General features: G+C 36.6%; 1 protein-coding gene across 4 annotated transcripts in view; it reads left to right on the top strand.

Annotated features, from left to right (window-relative positions):
* Nucleotides 1–541: 541 nt before the first annotated feature.
* Nucleotides 542–24102, top strand: part of LOC148946124 (sodium-driven chloride bicarbonate exchanger-like) — a 184890-nt gene continuing 161329 nt past the window's right edge. For 3 of the 4 annotated variants that reach the window (XM_089098139.1, XM_089098135.1, XM_089098140.1), the window contains exon 1: nucleotides 542–657. In XM_089098139.1, coding sequence (XP_088954265.1) covers nucleotides 626–657 — 32 coding nt within the window. In that variant the 5' untranslated portion in view covers nucleotides 542–625. Of the gene's footprint in view, nucleotides 658–7649; nucleotides 7972–24102 lie in introns of those variants that run through there. The other variant, XM_089098138.1, reaches the window with a different exon arrangement.

Raw genomic sequence — 24102 nt, forward strand, 5'->3', positions numbered from 1 at the left:
TAGCTGTTCATAAGTGCCTAGGTTTTCTATCTTTGCTATATTTGGAAGGAATTGTTGATGCAAATCGTCTTGACTGCCATTTCCACTTGGCAAAGCGAGGAGGACTCACCAACAAAGACATTCTGGCTAAGTGACCTTATCATACTGGTTTACCTAAATTTCGTAAAAATTTAAACTTTATTTTGACTGATCAGCTATTTTTAGTTGACTAATCATCGATCTTTTGAACATCTCATGTAGATTATCTTATTTTACCTAACGGCAATTAGAAATCTGTGACATCAATGGTGTCTAGACAGAGAATATGAAATATTCCAAGGAATCATAGGTTTTATCTTCAGAATAAAAGTTTGACTGTATATGTGGTCATTCATAAAAGTGTACCTCCTTTGATGGATCAAGCATTAAATTGCTCAACGCATTGATAAATTATTTAACTATTCTATCGTCTTTGGTGAGAATTCACGCATGTGCGGAAAGTCTGATGGCTTTTTTCATGGCAATGCTGTACAGAAATTGAGCGGAAAATATTGAACGATAAGGACACTTAAAATGGGAGAATACAAAAGCTTCAAATTTCTCTTTTAAAAAAGGCTTTTTACGAGAAATTTTATGGTATTAAACTATGACAGCCTTTTCAAGCATCAACCATGACAGGTAAATTTTTTCATTGGTTCTGGGTTTTGAAAATGCAACTTGTATGATCTCAGCAAGATTTTAAGCCAGGTCAAGACTTTTTTTCTGAATGTAATAAATAGTTTTAAAAATCTCGTAAATCAGGATTGAGCAAGGATAAAAGACTCAAAACACTTTTCTTGTGCCTCATTTGAGCTGTAGCCTAATTCTATTTATGAGGGTTTCAATTTTACTAGCCAACACCAAGGTTGTTCAAGGTCAGTGCCCTTGTGATGACAAAAAAGTTGAGGTTGGTATAGTTTAAGAATTGCTTCTGGAGGAAAATTGCATTTTGACCCCTTAATGGGCTAAAAGGGCTCAAAATAGGTCATAGTAAGCAAAATTTAAATATGTATAGGCCTATCCAGTGGGCATAGCAAGGTCTTTTGACAGCCAGGCAGAATTTCAATGGTAAATTTGAGGTGGCACTGTAATTGGTAATTTTTACAAAATCATATTATTGACTTACAATTAAAGTGAATATAGCACTCAATGCCTTTTTTTTATGCTCTTTCCAAATATAATAATTATTTTTGTTGGAAATATTAGGGGTAAAGTTTAAACTTACCTCCCATTTACATCAGAAATAAAATTTGCCATCACAACCCCCACCCCCCTAATGTGCTAATATATAGGCCTACCCTGAGTTGGTATATAGGGGTGGGGTAAAATTCATTTCTGACAAAAATGATTATTATATTTGGAAAGAGCATAAAAAAGGCATCAAGTGGTATATTCACTTTATTTGTAAGTCTATAATATGATTTGGTAAAAATTTACCCTATAATTTAGCTAGGGCCTAGGATAAAAGTGAAAACATCATTTGATGCCTTTTTGTGCATATTTGTTTATTGTAGAAACATACAATTAAAAAAAGCTATTTGAAGTGTTTAAATTAAGATAATTGTTTCTTAATAGGCCTACAGGCAGATAAAACTAGTTGCTTCTTGAGCTTGCAAAGCATAAACTTGAGTGTTGGCAGTATAATACATAAGTAACCTACCCTTTTATCTCTCACTCATTCAATTGTTATGTTTTTAGGATTAATATATTATGCCCAAATTCTAGAGTAAAAGAAAATAAGGCTCAAACTAAATAAGAGAAAAGGGTATCATCTGAAAAGGTCCATTTAATTTCTGAGTAAAAAGACATTTATATTTTAAAAGAGCATAAAAAAAGGTCTCAAGTGGTATGTTCATCTAATTTATAGCTTAATAATGAAAATATCTCCAAATTTATCAAAAAACCCCTCTCCCTCTCTGCATAAGTACCATACTTTCCCTCCTTCATCTTAGAATAATTTTTCAATCTAACTCTCTTATATTTTCAGACCTTTGAAAATTAAACAAAATAGCAAATGAAAACAAAACTTAAACTCATGGTCCAGCAGTCTAAAATAACTCTCTTTGCATTGATGCTCAGAATTACACTGAGCATAAATGTGTTCAAATGAAATTCTCTACCACAAGTCACAAGAGAATATTTGATGAAACAATATAGTCTTATCAACATTTTACTTTTACTAGCATAGGAAAAAAGGTCAGTGATTCAATGATCTGTGTCTGGTTTTTGATGTGTAGTAGATAATTGAGACAAAACTTTAGAAAGCAGTGAAAAAATTAGTGGTCAAGTTAATTGAAAGTGATGGGTACTAGGGGTGGATTGTCACTAATGAATCACTAGGGGTGGCAACCCTGAACAAAAGGGGATTTTCGGGGAACCAATCTTTTTTCAAGAAGACATATTTTGGGGGAAATCCCCAAAAATTCCAGTTTCAAAAGCAAATTCAAGCCTTGGTCTCCTCAAATGCACCATAACCAGCCATTCCCATACAGTCTTTCTAAGGCTCTATAAGGCTATAGTTAGGCCTGTTTTGAATTTTTGTACATGTCTCACCTCCCCTTCCTATAAGAATGATACCAGTCTAATCAAAGGAGTTCAGAGGCATGCCACAAAGTGCATAGCTGGCCTACAAGATCTCCCATACAACAAGAGACTGGAACACATGCAGCTGCCAACACTCATCTTCAGACACTGCTGTTGTGATAAGATGCTGACCTACAAGTATAACATACAACCAAATAACCCACTTTTTACCAAACATTCAAGTCAGCACCATACAAGAGGACACTCACAAAAGCTGTCAAAATGTTCAGTCAATACATGAATGTGGCAACACTTCTTCTCTGAGCCTGTTGTCAACAATTGGAATAGCCTTCAAGCTGAAATGGCAACTGCACCCATGGCTGCATCCTTCAAGTCCAGACTGGACAAGGAATGGAATGGCAAGCCATGGAAATATGAGTAGGACTGTCTGTCCCACTCAACTACTGACTGATGCCAACTTCATCATAATGAGCATCTTGCTAGGAGGCTGATGCTGCTTTGGGCTTAAATTGCATCTCTCCTGCAGACCTCTCTTATGGCATGTCACTGGGCCCTAATACAGTGAGGAAATTTTGCCATGATTGACCCAGAGCACAACAGATCCTGTATGGACCTTAATCACTCCAAAGTGCAAATTAAGGTAATAGTGGAAGCACTGGTATTTTCAGACAAAATCTGCCAACAAATAGCAAGTAGCAAAATCTGCCAAGTAGCATTGCTACTATGCTACCTGACTTTTTGCATGGCAGTGCACAACTTGTGTTTTGACAGCTTATCTTTGAGCAAAAACTATTTGTATATATAAAAATGGTATTTTTAGACAAAATCTGCCAACAAATTTGAACACTGTCAAGTAGTATTGCTACTTTGCTATCCCACTTTTTGCACAGCAGATCCTAATCAATCATAAGTTCTTTTAGACTAATTTTTGTCACCCCTCCAGGGCAGTCTGCCCCCCCCCCCTCCTCCCCCTTCCTATGCTACTGTGTATCTCTAAAAAAATCTGGCTTATGAGAAAAAATCACCATTTGTAGCTAATGGTTATATGACCCCAGTCAAGTAAAAATTCTTTTCCTTATTTGATTTTTTTACAGTAATTTTGTAAATACAATTTAAAGCCTACCAGTTGCAAACAATATTAAGCTGAAAAGGAGAGAAAATTGAGCTTGATTTCCAAGATCCACATACTCAGGATTTATGAAAGAATATATTTCTAGGGTAGGGAGGGGGGAGGAATAGGAACTTTTTGGAAGAAATGGTTGAGTTCTAGTAATCAACTTGGATTTTGGTTATTAGCCATCCTGGATAATATAATTTTCTTATAGGGGCTATTAATAAGGAAACAATTGTTACTTCATAATATGCAGAATAATTGTAGTTAATGTATTTTGACTACTGCTCTACTATACTTTATCCCTAATGCAGAATGTGTTAACTACAATTATTCTGCATACTATGAAGTAACTGTTGTTTATTTAATATGTTTCTGTCTCAATAGCCCCTAATCTAGCTGATTCACAAATGATAATCATTGTTTTCATTAGTCTTAATTGTAAATTGTTGCTGCAAAAACAAATTTGCAGAAATTTATATAAAGAGGAAGAAACCCATCAAGAATGACATCAAAGCAAAGCTGAAAAGTCAGTTTCATGGATTTTCAAAAATGATATCAGTTTTGCTGTGATGTCATTATCAAGGGCTTTCAGACTCTTTTAAAAATCCCTACAAATTTGTTTTTATAATAACATTTTACTATTTTACAATCCTTACAATTCAGCATTTTACCTTTAAGACAATTTACATTTTACTATGAAAATAACAGTTACCATTTGTGAATCAGCTACAAATGACAATTTTTTCTCACTTTTTTTTTTTTTTTTTTTTGAAACAAGTCATTAAACTTTTGGTCAATCTATTATGGATTGTTTTGCCTTTTGAGGCCCCATTATGGGCTTAAAATGTAATTTGCCCCAAAGAAATCATTGAACTGCAAAAGAGCATAAAAAAGGCGTCAAGTGATGTATTTACTTTCATCCTAGCTAAATTACATTATAAACTACAAATTTAACAACTCAACTACTTCCCTGGATAGACAAAACCCCCTCATCTAGAATTTTACTGTTGATATAGTTAATGTTGCATACAAGAAAGAAATCAGAAAGAAGAAACAAGAAATATACCATTCCATCTCTCATTTGGTACTCATGCACATTTATTCCCCCTCAGAAGGAATCACTATCAATAAAAGAGCAGTACCATTCAATTCAACATTCTTTCCAAATATAAGGATAACTACTGTGACAGTTGCATCTGAACCCTCTAATAGGGTTGGATATATCCCCAGGATACATGCAAGACTTCACAACAAACAAACTATAATAATGAAATTCCTGCTTTATGATATACAGAGGATTTAAAATTTGACTTACATATTATAAATTTGAGAGATACAGACATTTCAAATAAAAAACACACAATAATGAACTATATTGTTTTGGACAGTTTGTGAATATGGTGAGCAAACCAGGAATTAAAGTTAAAGTGATCCTGAAATTATAATTAGTAGAAATATTTTTGCATAGTATAAAGTAGGAATTTTACTATTGTCATATTTTCTTCAGAAGTTTTATATATAGCCTAGAGCTATGTCAACCCCATCAGGAGGGAAGAGTAGGGCAAGATCTTGCCCACAAAATTTGCCAGGTAGTCATGGCTTGAAGTTTTATGTTGTTAAGAAGAAAGTTTTATCAACCTTCTTAGGTCCCTATTTTAGCTGAGAATTCCAGAAATTGGTATCATCGTTTTTTTTTTTCAAAAATTAATGTAGATCCATCAGTCTGAAATATAGTAAATTTGTATCTGTACTTTCCACCTTTTAAACACATTCCTGTCAAATGTATAGAAGATTGATTTCTAAATCCTTTACTGATCTGTCAGTTCAAAATATTCCTTAAAGAAACTAAACATATTGGTAAAAAAGAAAAAGAAAAAAATACTGTTCATTTTAGAAGTTTCATTTAGGTATCAATTTGTAATGGCTCATGTATACAAGAAATGCAACCAAAATGAAAAGTTTTGATAAAAGGAATCTTTTAAAAATAGTAAAATTAAGATGAATGTCATAAATGCAGTTATTCTATTTTTATTTATTAATTTTCAGCAATCTTGATTATGATTTTCTTTGTTGTTGTTGTGGTTGATGTTTTAACAAATCAAAGCTATGCTGTTCAAAATAAACATGATTTTCAGTAAAGCACATAGGATGCTGTGGCCTTTAGAGGGTTTAAAAGGGAGAAGTAGCCCTACTCTTGCTGTTGATGTGTTTTAAGATTGACTTTCTTTGGCTTTACTAATATTCATTAAGGTATTTGTTGTTTCTTGAAAAACCAGTGCAGTTTATTTCCTCCTCTGAAGTTCAATTCAATATATTTATAACCTGTCAAAACAAAAAAGAGTACATAGCCCCTAAATGACAGAATACAACATAAGAAAAAAAAGGAGAAAAACAAAAATGAAAAATTGTACACTGAACAAAAATAAGAAATTTTTACAATTATACAAACAGAGAAGACCAATTGTGATTAAGTTTACTGGCAGAAAATTCAAAATCTTTAACTATTTTATTAATAATTGTAGCTGGAAAGATGAGTTAAAATTTTTGGGACAAAAAAAGAGTTACTAGTCCAAGGGGGCACATGCACAAGGAATTTAGCAAATTTGAAATAAATCCGGTGAACAAGTTATTTTTGAAGCAGGAAATAGTTGCCAAATAGGAGACAGGGCAAGAAGATGAGGTACAGTTAGACTATTGTAAAGTTTAGAAAGATGGCTAAGGTGTGTAACATTAGAGACAAGCAATGCATGAGTAATCCTTGTGTTTTTTTCAAGATTTGTGATGGCAAGCTTAATAGTTTCTTTAACTGAATTTCCAATCAGCATTCCCAGGTAATTAAGGCTTTTACAGAGGGGTACAGAAGTTTCAGCAAGTTGAAGGTATTTATCAGAGCCTCCTTTGGAGTTGAAACCAACAGCTACAATTTTATCAACATTGAAACGAAAACCATCCTGCTGATATTCTTATTCTAACTTCAAGAAAGTGCTCTCACAACCAGAGAAAGTGTGACTCAGATTCAGGATATCATCAGCATACATAAGTAATAACATGTCTAAACCATCATAAATACAGGTGGACTCAATAGAACCTTGGGCTGGAATGACTGAGTTATTAAAAAGTGCAGGAGAAATAAGATCTCCTTGTCTAACGCCCTTTAGCACATTAAAAAGCTCTGAGCTGCACTTCATTTTGGCACAAAGATGTTTATTCATATATCAAAGACACTTTATAAATGAGAAGTCACCCCTTTCTTTGGAGCTTCTACCAAAATCTGGGCAAAAATACATGAATCAAATGCTGTGACTATGACCAAAGTGCATGAAACAAGATTTTCCCAGAACCTTCCACATCTGCAAGAACCTTAAAAATGGAAATAAGAGCATGCTCACAACTAAGTCCTTTCTGAAAACTTAACTGATACGCAGGCACAGAGCACTTTTGGGAAATAGACTAATAGACTAAAAATTTTTAAAAGAAGTGCAAGAAACAGTTATAGGCCAATCCAATCAACAATCATCAAGATATTTTTAAATCAACACTGGCAGAGGATTTTTTCTTAATCTTTCTTAAAGTAAAATTAATATCAAACATCATCACTGTAAAAGCAGAGTGCATAGAATTAGCAAGCAAGCAGTCAATCTCTTTTTCAAATTTATTTTCTGCAACAAGGTCAGGCAACAAAAACTCACTTTTTTATAATAATCAATCCAGCTTTTTCCTGGAATACTACAGTACCAACAGAAGTCTGATCACTGCATTTGAATAATTTTTCTTAAAAGTGAAGGATCACTAGCTATCTTATCAATTAGTTATTATTTTTTTTTTGAATTGACATTATTTTAGGGTCTTTAAGGGCTCTTGTGAACCTTCTTTTTGTTTTCAAAAACAATTCGTTTATTTTAGCCTACTGGATTGCGGTTTATCAGATTCGTTCCAGATTTGGAGCCACAGTTTAACTGAATTGCATGCTGCAACAAGACTTGGATTTTTAGAGCAATTTGTGACTTCTGTCTTTTGCAAACACGTCTAGATGGGACTGAACTCTTTTCTGGGCATCAAAGCATGTGGTTGACTTCTGCAAGATAACTAATAAGCTGTCTTTTGATCTCATGCTCACTCATTTACAACCTGCATGCTGAACTAAGTAGGTGAAAAGGAACTTTAATTTTGTTGAGGAATATGTCACACTTGGACATGAATAATTGACTATCAACAACTCCAGTCTTGAACATAAAACCCCTTTTCCTCTTGAGGGGATTTGCTTTCAACATTGCTCTCAATTGTTGCACAGATAGGTAAGTGGTTAGGTAGTAGCCTTCACAAAGTACAGTAGCTTGTTTAATGAGAAAGGAAGAAACAACATGATTGAGGTTCAAAGTTGAAGAGTGGGGGCCAACATAGGTATAGAATTCATTTTTATCAGCTTATGAGTACAAAGTTTTGATCTTTAGAAAATTCTGAGCAATAACAATGTTGTACCTTTATTACAGACAGAAAATTCATATTCATTGTAATAAATTTTTAATTGTTCACAGAAAGGTTTTATAATGGAAAAAAGAAGGTGTGTTTGGTCTTGTGTATAGGATTTGCTTGAACTGCTTAGGGATTGTTCTCTTGTGCTAGAGGGTCACACATTTTGTTGGAGGATAAGTTGAGTGTTAGAGAGCCCAGAAATTGAACAAAACAACTCGTTGTGCATGTTCACTTTGAAACTTTAAGCCAGAAGTCCTCAGGTTAATTGGGAAAATTGACATCCTGGGATATTCTGGCCTAAAAAAAACAATCTAGAAATGTCAGAAGCTTGAGGAAAATTGTTAAGATAATTTTTGACAAAAATGTTTATGTGAGTGATGTCACTTTTATATACATCAGTATTGCAATGACATTGTTGCACTTGTCTCACTTATGTGGAAAAATCGAAGATTTTCATGCATGGAGAAGTTTACATTAAATTGCTTAAAGAGCAAAAATTGGTAATTGCAAAAATATTTGTATTTATTTTTACAAGGGATTACAACAATTAAAAAACCTTAAAAAAAAGAAAAAAGTTTCAAGCTTAGTAGAAATCATTGTTAAAAATTGGACTTGCTTTAAAAGTCAAATATCTCTGAAAAGACTGCAGTATGAAAAGATATTCAATTGCATAAAGAGCAAAAAACTGATAATTGCAAAAATATTTATGCATATTTTAACAAGGGATTACAACAATTCAAAAACCTTAAAAAGGAAACCAAAAGTTTGAAGGTTAGTAGAAATCATTGTTAGAAATTGGACTTGCTTGAATAATCGAATATCTTTGAAAACACACCAGTATGAAAAGACAGTTTGAAGCTTAGTAGACAATCAGTGTTAGAAGTTGGACTTGCTTCAATAATCAAATATCTTTGAAAAGACAGCATTTTGAGAAGACATATCAGTATGAAAAACGTATGTAGAGGTAAATCGAAAAAACGAAAATTTACAAGTCTTGTAATTGGTAATTCGTTGGAAGAAAAAGAAGTTTTTGTCCCACCACCTGAACAATTAACAAATCTACAACCTGGACCATCATTTAATACTTGACTTGACTTGACTTATGTCTCCTGCCGGGCGCTGCTTGGCGTAGAGAGTGACGTCTGCCTCCTCCATCCACTTCGGTCCATGGCAAGCATTTACACATCGCTCAACCTGATATTTGCCATCGCCAGGAACTCGGACAGGCTGTCAGACCATTGTTTCTTCGGTCGGCCGCGAGGTCACCTCCAACCGGCTTTGACAGGGTCGAAGTCGTGGATCGTTTTCGCAGGTATGTGTGGAGGCATTCGAAGTAGGTGTCCGAACCATCGTAGTGTTCGCTCGGCTGCTTGGGTCGAAAACCGGGACTGCTTGGTGAGCTGCAGCAGCTTCTCATTGCTGACAAAGTCGAACCATCGTAGACCTTCGATCCTCCTCAGGCTCTTCGACTGAAAGACATCAATTGCCTTGAGGGTTGCAGCTGAAGCTTGCCACGTCTCAGCTCCATAAAGCATCACAGAGCCGACGAGGGTGTTGAAAATCCGCAGCTTTGTTGTGTGACTGATGTTTGGTTTTCGCCAGAGGTGACGGTTCAGTCTGCCCATGGCAGAAGACGCTTTGGATATTCTCGCTTGTAGTTCAGAAAGAAGTGAGCCATCTGAAGAAATTATGGAGCCCAGGTAGGTGAACCTTTGGACAACTTCGATGCTAGTGGTGCTATCCAGGCTAACTGAAGAATTGGCAGCAGGAGAGGATGGGTCTATGGCCATAATTTTCGTTTTAGTCCAGTTTATCTGCAGTCCGACTTTTGCAGCCTCTTCTCGTAGGATTCGAAGCGCTTCCAGCAACTGCTCCATGGAGTCCGCCAAAATGGCCAAGTCATCGGCAAAATCAGCATCTGTAATGACACGATCTCCAAACTTGAGTCCAAAGCTGAGACGTGAAGTAGTCCTAGTCGTAACGTAGTCTATGATGACATTGAAGAGCTCTGGGGCAACTGCACATCCATGGCGCACTGCTGTCGTGATTTGGAAGAACGGGCTGCGGCGGCCGTTCACTTGAACACAGCTCTCCGTCCCATGGTGTAGAGCTTTGAAGAGTCTGCAGTATTTCTTAGGGAGGCCTGTCGATTCTAGAATCCGCCAAAGAGCTTCTCGGTCCACTGAGTCGAACGCAGCACGGAAGTCGACGAAGGTAAAAAAAGCTTTTTGTCGGAACTCCATGGCTTTTTCTATGATTTGTCGGATCGTAAAAATCTGCTCGATGGTTGAACGGTCCGACATGAAACCAGCTTGCTCCGGTCGCCAGATTTTACGAATGATATTTCGACATCGATCTAGCAGGACCATTGAGAAAAGTTTTCCCGGGACAGACAGTAGGGTTATTCCACGGTAGTTCAAGCAGTCGCTTCTAGAACCTTTCCTCCTCCATAAAGGGATAATGACACCCTTCCGCCAATCCTCGGGAATTATCTCGGTTTGCCAGGTTTTAGAGAACAGGGTGTGGAGAAACAGGAGCATAACAGGACCTGCATATATTAGCAGCTCCGCACTCAGGCCACAGATGCCGGCAGCTTTATTGTTCTTGAGCCTTTTTACTGCATTTCCAATTTCTGAGGGGCTGGAAGGCTCGTCTGGAGGAGCATCTGTTTCGGATCTTGGACTGCCAGGTTGGCTGGGACTATCAGTAGGAGGCATAGACGGGTTAGTGTTGTTCAGGAGTGAGCAGAAGTGGTGAGCAGAAGTGAGCAGAAAGGCTCGTCTGGAGGAGCATCTGTTTCGGATCTTGGACTGCCAGGTTGGCTGGGACTATCAGTAGGAGGCATAGACGGGTTAGTGTTGTTCAGGAGTGAGCAGAAGTGGTCCTTCCACCACTCGAGACAAGAACCCTCATCAGAGAGAAGTGTCCCATACCTGGAGAGGACGGGTCCAAATGCTGGTGTTTTATTTTCTGTGAGATCGCAGAGGTGCTTGAACAGGCTATCCATGTCTTTCTTTTTTGCTGCTAGTTCGATTTCATTGGCCTTCCTTGCAACAAACTGAGTTTGGTCTCGGTGACTAAGTCTGTTCTGCACTCCATTGATCCTCCGATAGGTGGCAATGTCCCCAGGAAGTCTTGCCCTCCGCCTTTGCTCTATGACCTGCAGTGTTTCGTCAGTTAGCCACGATTTCTTCGGGAAACTTCGCTTGCAAAGCACCAGCTGTGCTGCTTCGCTGTTCTGCGATTTAAAATACTTCCAGGCGTCTTCGCTGTTGTTGAGTGTGCCCAGGAGCTCAAAGCGATTTGATATCTCAACACTATAAGTCTGGCGAGTATCTGGATCCTTGAATGTCCCAAGCTCCGCTGCTACTAGTTTTCTGTCCGATCGCGGTGCACGGAGGCGAAGCTGGAAATCAGCATATACAAGCCTGTGATCTGCATATCCGAGCTCTGCTGATCTGCAAGTTCTGCAGTTCTTCAGCGATGCTCTCCAACGTTTAGAAATAATGACGTAGTCAATCATCTTCTTAGTGCGAGTTTTTTAGCAGAGGCTAAAAAAAACAAAGGTTTGGCGTTATGTTTTTCATAATGACAAAAGACAAGCCAAGGAAAAAGTTTAAGTTCCAATAACAAAAACTGTAATTTTACAATAGCGTTAATTCTAATGTAAGGTCATTTAAAATGTTTAGGCTAAGGGGTTGATTGATGAAAATAAAGCGCTGATAAATGTGATTAGAAAACTAGTGAAAGTGAGAATAGCAACAGCTAAAGAAAAAGGCACGGAACAAACAACAGCAAGAATCACATTGAAATGTAAACAAAATTTACACAGTGATCTTTGGTTGGAAATTGGAAAATACTTATTTGTTATCTATAATGCCTTAAGAAATTAAATGAGATGATGTATGAATCTAAACTGTTAAAGCAAAAGGTGTGGAAAGAACTTCCTGAGGGTAAGAGGAACAAAAATGGACAATGAAATATACTGGTTACATGAATATGACTGGTCACAAACTGTATAAATAGGCCAGGACTTTAAGAAAAAATTCGCAGGGTGGCTGTATCAAACCTGTGGTGACGTGATAACATCAAGAAAAGGCTCAAATTGTCTGCCGTTAGACGACAATCGACAATAAGAATCCATATATAGAAGCTTGCCGCGTGGTGATATATATATATATATATATATATATATATATATATATATATATATATATATATATATATATATATATATATATACATATAGGGATTCAACAACATCTTTTATTAAATATAATAATTCATGCCCTCTTAGCCCTCTTAACGACCAGTTACAAACAAAGCACAAATATGCTTGAAAAACACAACCAGTACACAATTACTAAATTATACAACTAACCAAATCATTACTGAAATAAACACAAATAAAGAAGAAAAAAAAATAGAATTAGTTGATAATAATTACAGAACAGTAAATAAAAAAAAAATTAAGAGGACTAAAATTGTCCTCTCTTGCAATCCAGTCCCACACTCACCAACTGCCCACAAGGAGATGCTTCTTTAACTGGTTTTTAAATTGTGGCACACTTTCCGCTTCCCGAATTGAGTCTGGAAAGGTATTCCAGACCGCCCGTGTGCTTTGCCACATGGCTCGAACAAACCGTACTTCTTGGCTCACTTACCAGGTCTTTAGCATTTCTCGTAGAATATCCGTGATAAAATGAATTAAAAGAAAAACAATTATAAAGAACATCAGACGCAAAACCATTCTAACTCTGAAACACAAAAATACCAATTTAAAAATCTCTATTTTGAGTAACATTCAAAATCCTAAGTTTCCTAAAAACGACTCTGTACTTAAAACTCCTGTATCATACTTACCAATTAACCTCACTGCTTTAATTTGCTGAATCTGCACTCGTTTAAAATTGCACGTAAAACTATTAGCCCAAATCATAGATCAATAATTTATGTGCGGCGCAATCAAAGAGTAATATAAAAGAACTAAAATATGAGAAGGTAAAATTTTTTTAAAACGTCTTAAAATCCCAAGGCCACGCGCTACCTTACACGCAACCACATCAGCGTGTCTTCTCCAGCTGAGGTCCTGGTCAAGAATGAATCCTAGGTACCGCACTTCCTCAACCTGCTTTAATACAGAACCATTTATTCCTATTTCACTGGGAAGATTTGGAGATACACCAGTCTGATTGAACAGAATATAATTACTCTTTGCCGCGTTAATGCTAAGTAAGCTAGCGCTTACAAACTCACTCAACCCTTACAGAGTTCTGTTTGCTTTCTCGACCAATTCTTCAAGAGTCTTTGCTGCCACAACAAGTGCTGTATCGTCGGCGAACGATGTCATAGACGCACCAGGAATGTAGAACCGTATACTATCGACATACACTAAATCCAACAGGAGTCCTAAAAGAGAACCCTGAGGAGCTCCACATGAAACAGGGAAAAACGTAGAAAACGTCTCTCCTAGATTTACCCTCACTGACCTACCCTTTAAATATGAACTTTAAATCATTGAAATTATTTTCACCTCAGGAAAAGCAATGATCCCGGATACCAATGCAGGATAGGGATCACATGTCTTCTCAAATCTACCCCAAAGTCCTTAAGCTGGCTTGGAACCCGACAGCAATAAGTCCCTGGGACATCCATGAATAGGGGCTTTGTCCAATCCTGGGCCCATCTTTGTCACAACACGGTATTCAGCACTTGGCGATGCTCTTCTATCAACAAGAGTCGAAATCCTGCACAGACAGTCTCAAGCCTATTACCTCCAACTCATTATATATTCATGCCTACAAATATTATACTACTACGGGCAGGCCACCCATAATAAATAAATTATCCAGGAAGTGATTTTTCAGTACGAAAACGTCCGTCAAAACATACCCAGCCCAGAATAATTACCCATTAGTCGGGATCCCGTGAAAATACTTTGTCGTTTACTAGTCCACAATTTCCCTGAGGGGTACCATTCCTCAAGTGGGACTAGAGTTGACCGCAAGGTTCCCAGTCTAACAGGTACCCCAAAAAGGTCGAGGCAGCCCTTTGCAGAGGCCGTTGTCTATAGATCTGGATCTTACGCCCTGCCGCAGTTGTCCTCCTATAGAGGATCCTCCCGCGATGGTGTTCTGCATCACAATGCAATTTAACCCATTACTGGGAGAAGGTTTGTAACTCATGGGACTTGTGGACAAACCAGTGGGCCCTGTCGAGTGTACATTTGAGGGGCCTTATTCCTCCTCTGCCTGTATTTATGACCCAGGGCGAGGGTGCCTCAGTTTCTATTATGGACCCCCAGGGACAAGGTCCCCCCTTGGTCCGTGCCTCCTATGGAGGTACCCTACATATCTGTAGAGCGTTCCTCTATCGCCACCAGGGGACACGCTGAATGGCCTGGGGAGGCCAGGAACATGAAAATGAAATTAATTAAAAATATTATGTTTCCTTTAAAAATGGAAAATGGTATAGTCTTCTGCATGACTTTTTAAATATCAAATTATTATAGAGAAGTATGAACAGTTATACAGAAGACTTTTTGGTTTTCTTATTTAATATAACTGAACATTAGCTTGTAAAACTAATGTCTATCCGAATTTATTGATTTACTTCATTATTAGCTTGTAAAACTAATGTAAAAACTTATATCTAGCCTGTTTTATTGATTTACTTCAATATTAGCTTGTCAAACTAATGTCTGGCCTAAATTATTGATTTACTTCAACATTAGCTTGTAAAACTGATGTAAATAACTAATGTAAAATTAATGTCTGGCCTCATTTATTGATTCACTCCAACATTATCTTGCAAAACTAAAGTAAAACTAATGTCTAGCCTAATTTATTGATTTACTTCAACATTAGCTTGTAAAACTGATGTAAAATTAATGTAAAACTAATATCTAGCCTAATTTATTGATTTACTTCAACATTAGCTTGTAAAACTAATGTCTAGCCTAATTTATTGTTTTACTTCAACATTAGCTTGTAAAACTAATGCAAAATTAATGTCTGGCCTAATTTATTGATTCACTTCAACATTAGCTTGCAACACTAACGTAAAGCTATTGTCTAGCCTAATTTATTGATTTACTTCAACATTAGCTTGTAAAGTTAATGTAAAAATCTAATGTGAAATAAATGTCTAGCCTAAGTTATTGATTCACTTCAACATTAGCTTGCAAAATTAATATAAAACTAATGTCTAGACTTATTTATTGATTTATTTCAACATAAGGTTGCAAAACTAATGTAAAATTAATGTCTTGCCTAATTTATTAATTTACTTCAATATTAGCTTGCAAAACTAATGTAAAATTCATGTCTGGCCTAATTTATTGATTCACTTCAATATTACAAAACTAATATGTTTAGCCTGATTTATTGATTCATTTCAACAGTAGCTTACAAAACTAATGTAAAACAAAGCTAATGTAAAAATAATTTCTAGCCTAATTTATTTATTCACTTCAATATTAACTTGCAAAACTAATGTCTAGCCTAATTTATTGATTTCTTACAACAGTAGCTTGCAAAACTAATGTAAAAAAACTAAAATAAAACTAATATCGGGCCTAATTTATTGACTCACTTCAACAGTAGCTTGCAAAGTTAATGTAAAAAACTAAAGTAAAATTAATGTCTGGCCGTATTTATTTGTTTCGTTCAACATTAGCTTGCAAAAATAATTTAAAACTAACGTCTAGCCTGATTTATTGATTTAGTTTAACAGTAAACCTATTTAAAACTAATGTCTAGCCTAATTTATAGTTTACACAAATTAGCCTACCACTGAAACTGGGAGGATATGAATATTGCTACCACTGATTAGCCTACTAATCAGTTTACACAAATTAGTATCGTTCTTATATGCCCCCAGATCATAACGTAAAACCCTTGCCCTAAGAGCTGCGGGGGAGTGTCCTCCTCAAAAACATAATTTCTATATGGAAATCAACTACGCTGAAAAAAATGGCTATCTCAAAATTTTTTTTCTCCATACCTGGGCACTTCGTATCGAAGGAGTTGTCGTAGAAACTTCGAAAAGGGCTCATTTGGTTGGAAATCTGAGTGGATAGTGCCATTTTTAATAGTCCAATGTGATTGGAGGGCAACTAGCCCCCCCCCCATGCCCATCATTCCCCCAAACACATCCAATATTGATTTCTAGATAGAAAATATCTTTTTGAGGAGAATACTCCCCCACAACCCTCGGGGTAATGGTTTTAAGTTATGCCCTGAGGGCGTATAAGAACGATGTTGGCCCATATGTATCATTTATTATTTTTTTCCTTTAGAGCAGGGTACTTTATATGAAATGGGTCATCGAAGAAACTTCAAAGGGGGCTCATTCTATTGGAAATCGAGAGTTCTAGATCCCTTTTAATAGTCGATAGTGATTGGTGGGCAACTAGACCCCCCCCCCCCGCCCATCATTCCCCCAAACATATCCAATCAAAATTTTGAGATAGCCATTTTGTTCAGCATAGTTGATTTTCTCATAGATTATATGTTTTTGAGGAGGACACTCCCCTACAACCCTCAGGGCAAGGGTTTTAAGTTATGCCCTTGGGCATATAAGGTTTTGTAGAAGGCGTTCTCGTAGAAACTTCAAAACAGGCTGATTCGAATGGAAATTCAAAGGGATGCTGCCCTTTTTGAGCATCGAAAGTGATTGGAGGACACCTAGTCCCCCCCCACGCAACTCCTTACCCCCAACACAGCCAAACCAAATTGTGAGATAGGCAGTGTGTTTAGCGGAGTTGATTTCCAGATACAAAATATGTTTTTGAGGAGGACACTCCCCCACAACCCTCAGGGCAAGGGTTTTAAGTTATGCCCTGGGGGCATATACAGTTTTTATAGAAGGCGTTGTCATAAAAACTTCAAAACAGCCTCATTCGATTGGAAATTGAAAGGGCTAGTGCCCTTTTTAATAGTCGAAAGTGATTGGAGGGCACCTACCCCCCCCCCCCCCCCACACACACACATACCCATCATTCCCCCAACCACATCCAATCAAAATTTTGAGATAGCTATTTTGTTCAGCGTAGGCTAGTTGATTTCTAGATAGAAAATACGTTTTTGAGGAGGACACTCCCCCATAACCCTCAGGGCAAAGGTTTTAAGTTACACCCTGGGGGATATAAGGTTTTTATAGAAGGTAATGTCGTAGAAACTTCAAAACAGGCTCATTCGATTGGAAATTCAAAGGGCTAGTGCCCTTTTTAATAGTCGAAAGTGATTGGAGGGCAACTAGCCCCCCCCGCGCCCATAATTCCCCCAAACACATCCAATCAAAATTTTGAGATAGTCATTTTGTTCAGCGTTGTTGATTTCCAGATAGAAAATGTATTTTCAGGAGGACACTCCCCCACAACCCTCAGGGCAAGGGTTTTAAGTTATGCCCTGGGGCATATAAGGTTTATAGAAGGCTTTGTCATAGAAGCTTCAAAACAGGCTCATTCGATTGGAAATTCAATGGAGCCATTGCCCTTTTTAATAGTCGAAAGTGATTAGAGGGCACTTCCCCCCCCCCCCACGCCCATCATTCCCCCAAACGCACCCAATCAAAATTTTGAGATAGCCATTTTGTTCAGCGTAGGCTAGTTGATTTCCAGATAGAAACTATGTTTTTGAGGATGACACTCCCCAACAACCCTTAGGGCAAGGGTTTTAAGTTTTGCCTTGGGGGCATATAAGGTTTTTATAGAATGCGTTGTCGTAGAAACTTCAAAAAAGGCTCATTTGATTGAAAATTCAAAGGACTAGTGCCCTTTTTAATAGTCGAAAGTGATTGGAGGGCAACTAGCCCCCCCCCCACGCCCATCATTCCCCAGACACATCCAATAAAAATTTTGAGATACGGTAGCCATTTTGTGCAGCGTAGTTGGTTTCCAGATAGAAAATATGTTTTTGAGGAGGATACTCCCCCACAGCCCTCAGGGCAAGGGGTTTAAGTTATGCCCTGGGGGCATATAAGGTTTTTATAGAAGGAGTTGTCGCAGAAACTTCAAAAAACCCCTATGCCTTCCCAAGGCCAGAAGAAAATTTGCACTTCACTGAAAAAATACAAATGAAGGTGCATTGTCAGTTTAATATAGATATACTGATATTTAGTAATCAAAATGTTAATATTATTTGATTTATTTACGTTATAAAAGTAAAAACATTACATATTTTTCAGTGAAGTGCATATATTGTTTTGGCCTTGGGAACGAACAGGGGTTTTGCTTCCAACGTTTGTTTATGTCTGATTTTTTTCAACTTGATCTGGTTGACTGTGGTTATTTCTTTTCGTGCTGCCATTTATTTATTTATCGACGGGGATTTGTGGTTTCTCCACAATTTAGTGGTTGTTCCATATGTGTTTTTCTCAATTTCTGTCGTATAGAACTCTTTACTTTTATTTTAAAAACTTATTTTGTGGAAAAACGTTTTTTGAATTAATAGTAGTAACAAACTAAGACTGGAAGTCAGAGAACAAGTTTAGTTTTGCATTATTAGTAAATTTGAACCATAGTGCTGAGTTTGAACTTGTGTTATTTTTGCACTTACAGAGTATCTAAAACCCTTCGTTTAAGCCAAGCTAATCTGAAGCATATTTCAAGAAGGAGTTATATTTGATCATATACATATAATAATGTGTTTGGTGATAGACTATAGAAGAGGCAGAAAACCATTTTGACTATTTTCTGATGTCACAAGTAGATACAATTAAATTTGTCAAAATAATTCATCTTCATTAGCTTTTTTTTGGCTTTTTCTGCAAGTGATGCTAAGGCTGATCTGGAAATATCTTCCTGTGGTTTTTCTGTGAATCCTTAACAATCGTCCTGCTTAATTAAGGTTTTGTTCATGTATCCAATAGTTTCCTTTAGAATAGAAGTATTTCTAGAATACTGCCACAGACATTACTGAAAAGTATTGCTATGGATTTTCGATGAAACGACTAGAAACCAAAGTCACTAATTGCAAAAAAATATATAAGAATCACAGTAGTCTAACATATTTTTCTGAAGATGCCTTAAATATAATATATCATATTTCAAAACAGCGGTTGCCATCCTTTAGACTTTCATGGACCACTAAATGTTGGACCACTAATAAGGATTTGAAAAAAAAAGGTGCTGTAAATACATCCATACATGATAATCAGAAAAGTTTTAATATAGTTAATAGTATATATACTATTAACTGTATATATATATATATATATATATATATATATATATATATATATATATATATATATATATATATATATATATATATATATATATATATATATATATATATATATATATATATATATATATATATATATATATATATATATATATATATATATATATATATATATATATTGAATTTTAATGCAAGGCTATCATCACAAGAAAGATCAATAATGCTTTCTGTTTCCTTTATGCTTAATTTGTCCTTTTTGATGTTAGATACAAATGGATCTATCATCCACATATTTCCATGTCTTGGATCTTCTTCCCTTGGGTAATAAAAATCAGGGACTGTAAGTGCTGTTGAATAGTCATGGATACCTCTTGACGGTTGAGATCCTTCTCTTTCATACATTTACCAACAGTTATAAACGTTTGTAGATGTCCATCTGCCAACCGCGTTTGCCACAGTGATTTTCTTTCGAAAACCGTCTATCTTTCCTCGTAATGTAAACATGTCCTTGCAAAAATATGTTTAGCTCACGTGACAGAGAAAAAATATCTGTGAGATATACCAGCTTGGCTACCCACTCATAAACACTTGGCTACCTTCTGGGTGTTTTGATTGCAAGTGCATTTTAAGTTTTGATGGTTTTACTGCATTGTTAGATAAACTATCATAATAGATAACACAAAGAAGCCTTGGGTTTAGCTCACTACCAGGTTCTTGAATAAATCCAATTTCAGGTAGTCTGAATCATCTTTACTTGATAAATTAAACAAAAACTTACCAAGTTTGAAGTTTGATTATAATTCTACTCCAAAGAAGGAGCGCCAGCGTAGCTGAGAGTTCAACTGAGATAAACCTTTGCAATCGCCTCGATTGACCAAAACAAAACCAGTATTTTAAAGTCATTATAATATGCGGTGGTTAAGCTCATGATGAAACGCTGTGAGTTCAACGGGAAGGGAAATTGGGAGGGCAGTTGAACTCTCAGCTACGCTGGCGCTTCTTCTTTGCAGTATAATTACAATTAAACTTCAAACTTGGTAAGTTTTTGTTTAATTTATAAATTCTACTCCAAAAGGAGCGCCTTAGCTCCGCCTTCGAGTTCAACTGAGATTTTAAAGTTCAGCATGAGCTATACGAACACTAATGATAATAATAGTCCTGTTCATTAAAAGAGGCTGTTGTACAAAAATTCATTTATAGGAAGATATTTCAAATATAACAAATTACAGTGAATATATTCAAAAGACAGATAACTGCTGACCACTTTCAATTGGTTTATTATAAAACCTTGCAAACGTTTCGGCATTTGTCCAGCCTACATATTTTATGATTTGATCTACATCAATTCCTCTTGCTTTATGGTGGGACGTTGAGGCAGACCGTGTGCTATGAGCACCATAAACACTGATATCTATACCTGCAAGAAATAAAACTTCTTTTATACATCTAGAAATAGATGACTTGGACGCAGCAGCATGAGGCTTACGATGTGTAAGAAAAAGTGCGTCGTTTGTATTTGGATATGATGTCATTCTAATATACCTAGCTAGGTGCGTCGCCGGACACAGGGACGACTCTTGAAAAGGTCGAAATTTAACTACTGATTTGTGGTTGCCCGGTTTCGATGTTTTTACCAATACAATGATTTGAAAATCAAAACTTCCATCGTCATTATGTACCATATTACTAAGTGATAAACTGGCCAAAAACTGAACTCTTTCACAAGCAGATAAAATCAATAAAACTGCTAATTTTTGTGTTAGTGTCTTTAATTGAAGATTTTCGATATCCCAAGCGGGCAGTCTAAAGAGATCAAATGCACATTTTACATCCTAAATACTTGAAATCTTGGGTAGACTAGGCCTTCTATTAAAGACACCTCTCATAAACTTCTTGGTGATGTGATTACTGCCTAACTGAAGGCTTGGTAGAATTGCCGATAAAGTACTCCTCGGAGTATTAATAGCACTGTATTCAGAACCTGAGTGAAAAAGTTCCGTAAGAAATTTCAAAATCTCCGGTAGAGTTGCCTCCAAGGCCTGGATTGTATTTCTTCCACAAAAGTCGATCCATTTTTCAATGTAAACTTTGTACTGGCGCTTAGTTGAATCCCACCACCCATCCATGATAATATCGACTGTGGAGGGAGAATCTCCTTGGCGGTGAAGCCCTTGCCGGAGACGACGCAAGCCGCTAGGTGTAACGTCTTGGACAATGGATGGTGCAAGGTCGGTTTCTGTGGGAGAGACAAAGTAAAATTATCATTTGGTAGTAATATTGGACTTCCTATTAAAAGCTTTAATAGTAAGGGATACCATACTTGTGTGGTCCAATTTGGAAAGATCAAAAGACCAGTGGCCTCATCTGTTTTCACCTTCTGAAGGGTCCTCAGAAGTAAACTGAATGAGGGGAATGCATAAAAGAAATAAGGCTTCCAATTCATTGCAAATGCATCTACGAAAAAACATTCTGAATCAGGTTTCCAAGAAACAAATGGTTTAATCTGAAAATTTAATCTAGTCGCAAATAAATCAATATCTATTGACTGACATACCAAAAATTCAAAATATTAAATATTTCAGAATCCAATTTCCATTCCTTTTCATTATCAAATTTTCGTGATGCCTTATCCGCGATATTAGCAACCCAGGCACATGTTCTGCAGATATCCATCCTTTGCCCTGCAATACTACCTGCCACACCTTATTTGCGAAATATTTACAAAATTTAGACTTTGATCCTCCCATTTTATTTATATAAGCTACTGTGGTTATATTGTCAGAACGCAGCCTAACATGCATGCCTTTAATCTCATGGGCAAAACACTTTAATCCCAGATAAACGGCCTTCGTTTCTAGGACATTGATATCAAATCTCCTCTCTTCTGAGGACCATTCACCTGTGGCCGTGTTCATGGAATATTCATCCACGAGTGCCCAACCTAGTTTCGACGCATCACTACACAAATATTTGTCAATTAATCTAGATTCAATTGCTTTAGAAGCATGATTGGCAATATCCAACCACCATTGTAGTTCCGAATTTACATCAGATGTTAAAATTATCCTTGCCGCAAAATCACCCTTCGCGTACCTTAGTGCTTGAGTTTTCAACGATTCCGCTTTTCGGTAATATAACGGCCCTAATTCTACTGCTGGAAATGTTGAAACAAGAACGCCAAGAGTTTCAGCCAATTCTTGAATCGTAGTAATTTTTTGACTAAGAATTTTTGAAACCAAATGTATAACTTTTTTAATTTTTCTTTCCGGCAGGAAAATACGCATTGATCGCGAATCTAACAAAAAGCCCAGAAATTCTATTTGTTGGCTTGGAATGAGGACTGACTGTCCCGGGGGGATCACAAACCACAGTTCTGACAGTAATTTCACTGTTTCATAGACATTATTTTGACACTCTAAATATGACGTTCCCAGAAGGAGAGACTCGTCTAAGTACTTAACTGACAAAATACCTTTTCTTTGAAGCAGAGAGATAACAGGTTTCATAAGTTTCGTAAGAATCCTTGGGGCAGATGATAATCCATTCGGCATTGATGTGAAGGCATAACAATGGTAAACTTTAAAAAAAAGCCAAATTTTATCATCAAAATCAACCGGGCATGAATAATAAAAATCGACTAGGTCAATAGAGGCCATATAACAATTTTTTGTCATCAAAAGAACCGCAGAATGAACACTTTCCATTTTAAAATGGTAATATTTAATGTTTTCATTTAAATTTTTAACATTAAGAATAAACCGGGTAGACCCATCTTTCTTTGGGACTGTAAAAACGGGAGAAATACAACGTATTTCCTTTATTCTGAAGTCGGGTACTTTAACAATAACACCTTTATGCAATAAATTATCAACTTCTTTTCTTATAGCCTCTATTTCTTCAAACGTAAAACTTTTGTTTTTTGTTTTCAAAGCTTTTAGTGGTGTTTTCTCAAATTCAATCTTATAGCCTGAGGCTACAATATTCAAAATATTCAAATCACTGGTTATTGACTGCCATTTTGAGATGTACTTACTAATTCTCCCAGCTTTAAAGTTATCAGCCAAATGTTGTGACTGCCTATTGAAATTAACAACAAAATCATAAAAATCAAGGGCGTGGTATGATAAATAGTACATACCAGCTATTTGCGATCCCTTTTCTGGAAATTTTGGAATTTCTGGAATTTGGACCTCTCTTGACGGTCCTGACCCTGCATTCTGCGATAATTTGGACGGGGGGCCTTGCTCTGCCATCAACGAGAACGGTAGGCCCCCCCTTGCACGTTTTTTTGGTTTTCCAAAGGATTTTTTAGAATCCGCCACGGATTTAGCTTTATATGTTGTTTTGGCAATATCTTTGCCAAAAAGATTCTCCGTGACTTTGACTTCAGGAGCACATAAAGCTGATGCTACAGTGGGGTCTGGGCTCAATTCGAATTTCATCGCATGACGTCTTTTTAAACTTAGATCGTAATTGGTGAGGCCAAGCATGTGAACTGCATCTGTAAGGTTTTTGACAACCTTTTCTTTAATATTCTCATTTTCTAGTTCAAGAATCGCATTTGCTGCCTCTAAAACACAAAATGTTGAGTGAGCAATTGTCCGCTGCACTTGAAGTGCCTTAGCATCCCTCTGTTTAGCCTTTGATGATAGAATAGCCCAAATTTCACTATTCACCTTTGGAGGAACAATTTTTTCGGTATTCGCAGGCCTAGGGTGGTGCTCAAATAACTCTTTTAGCTTCACTATTTCCAAAGGCTGAGAA

The sequence above is a fragment of the Artemia sp. Qi Xiang Cuo genome, chromosome 12 (assembly GCF_049724085.1).
Source record: "Artemia sp. Qi Xiang Cuo chromosome 12, ASM4972408v1, whole genome shotgun sequence".
NCBI lineage: Eukaryota > Metazoa > Arthropoda > Branchiopoda > Anostraca > Artemiidae > Artemia > Artemia sp. Qi Xiang Cuo.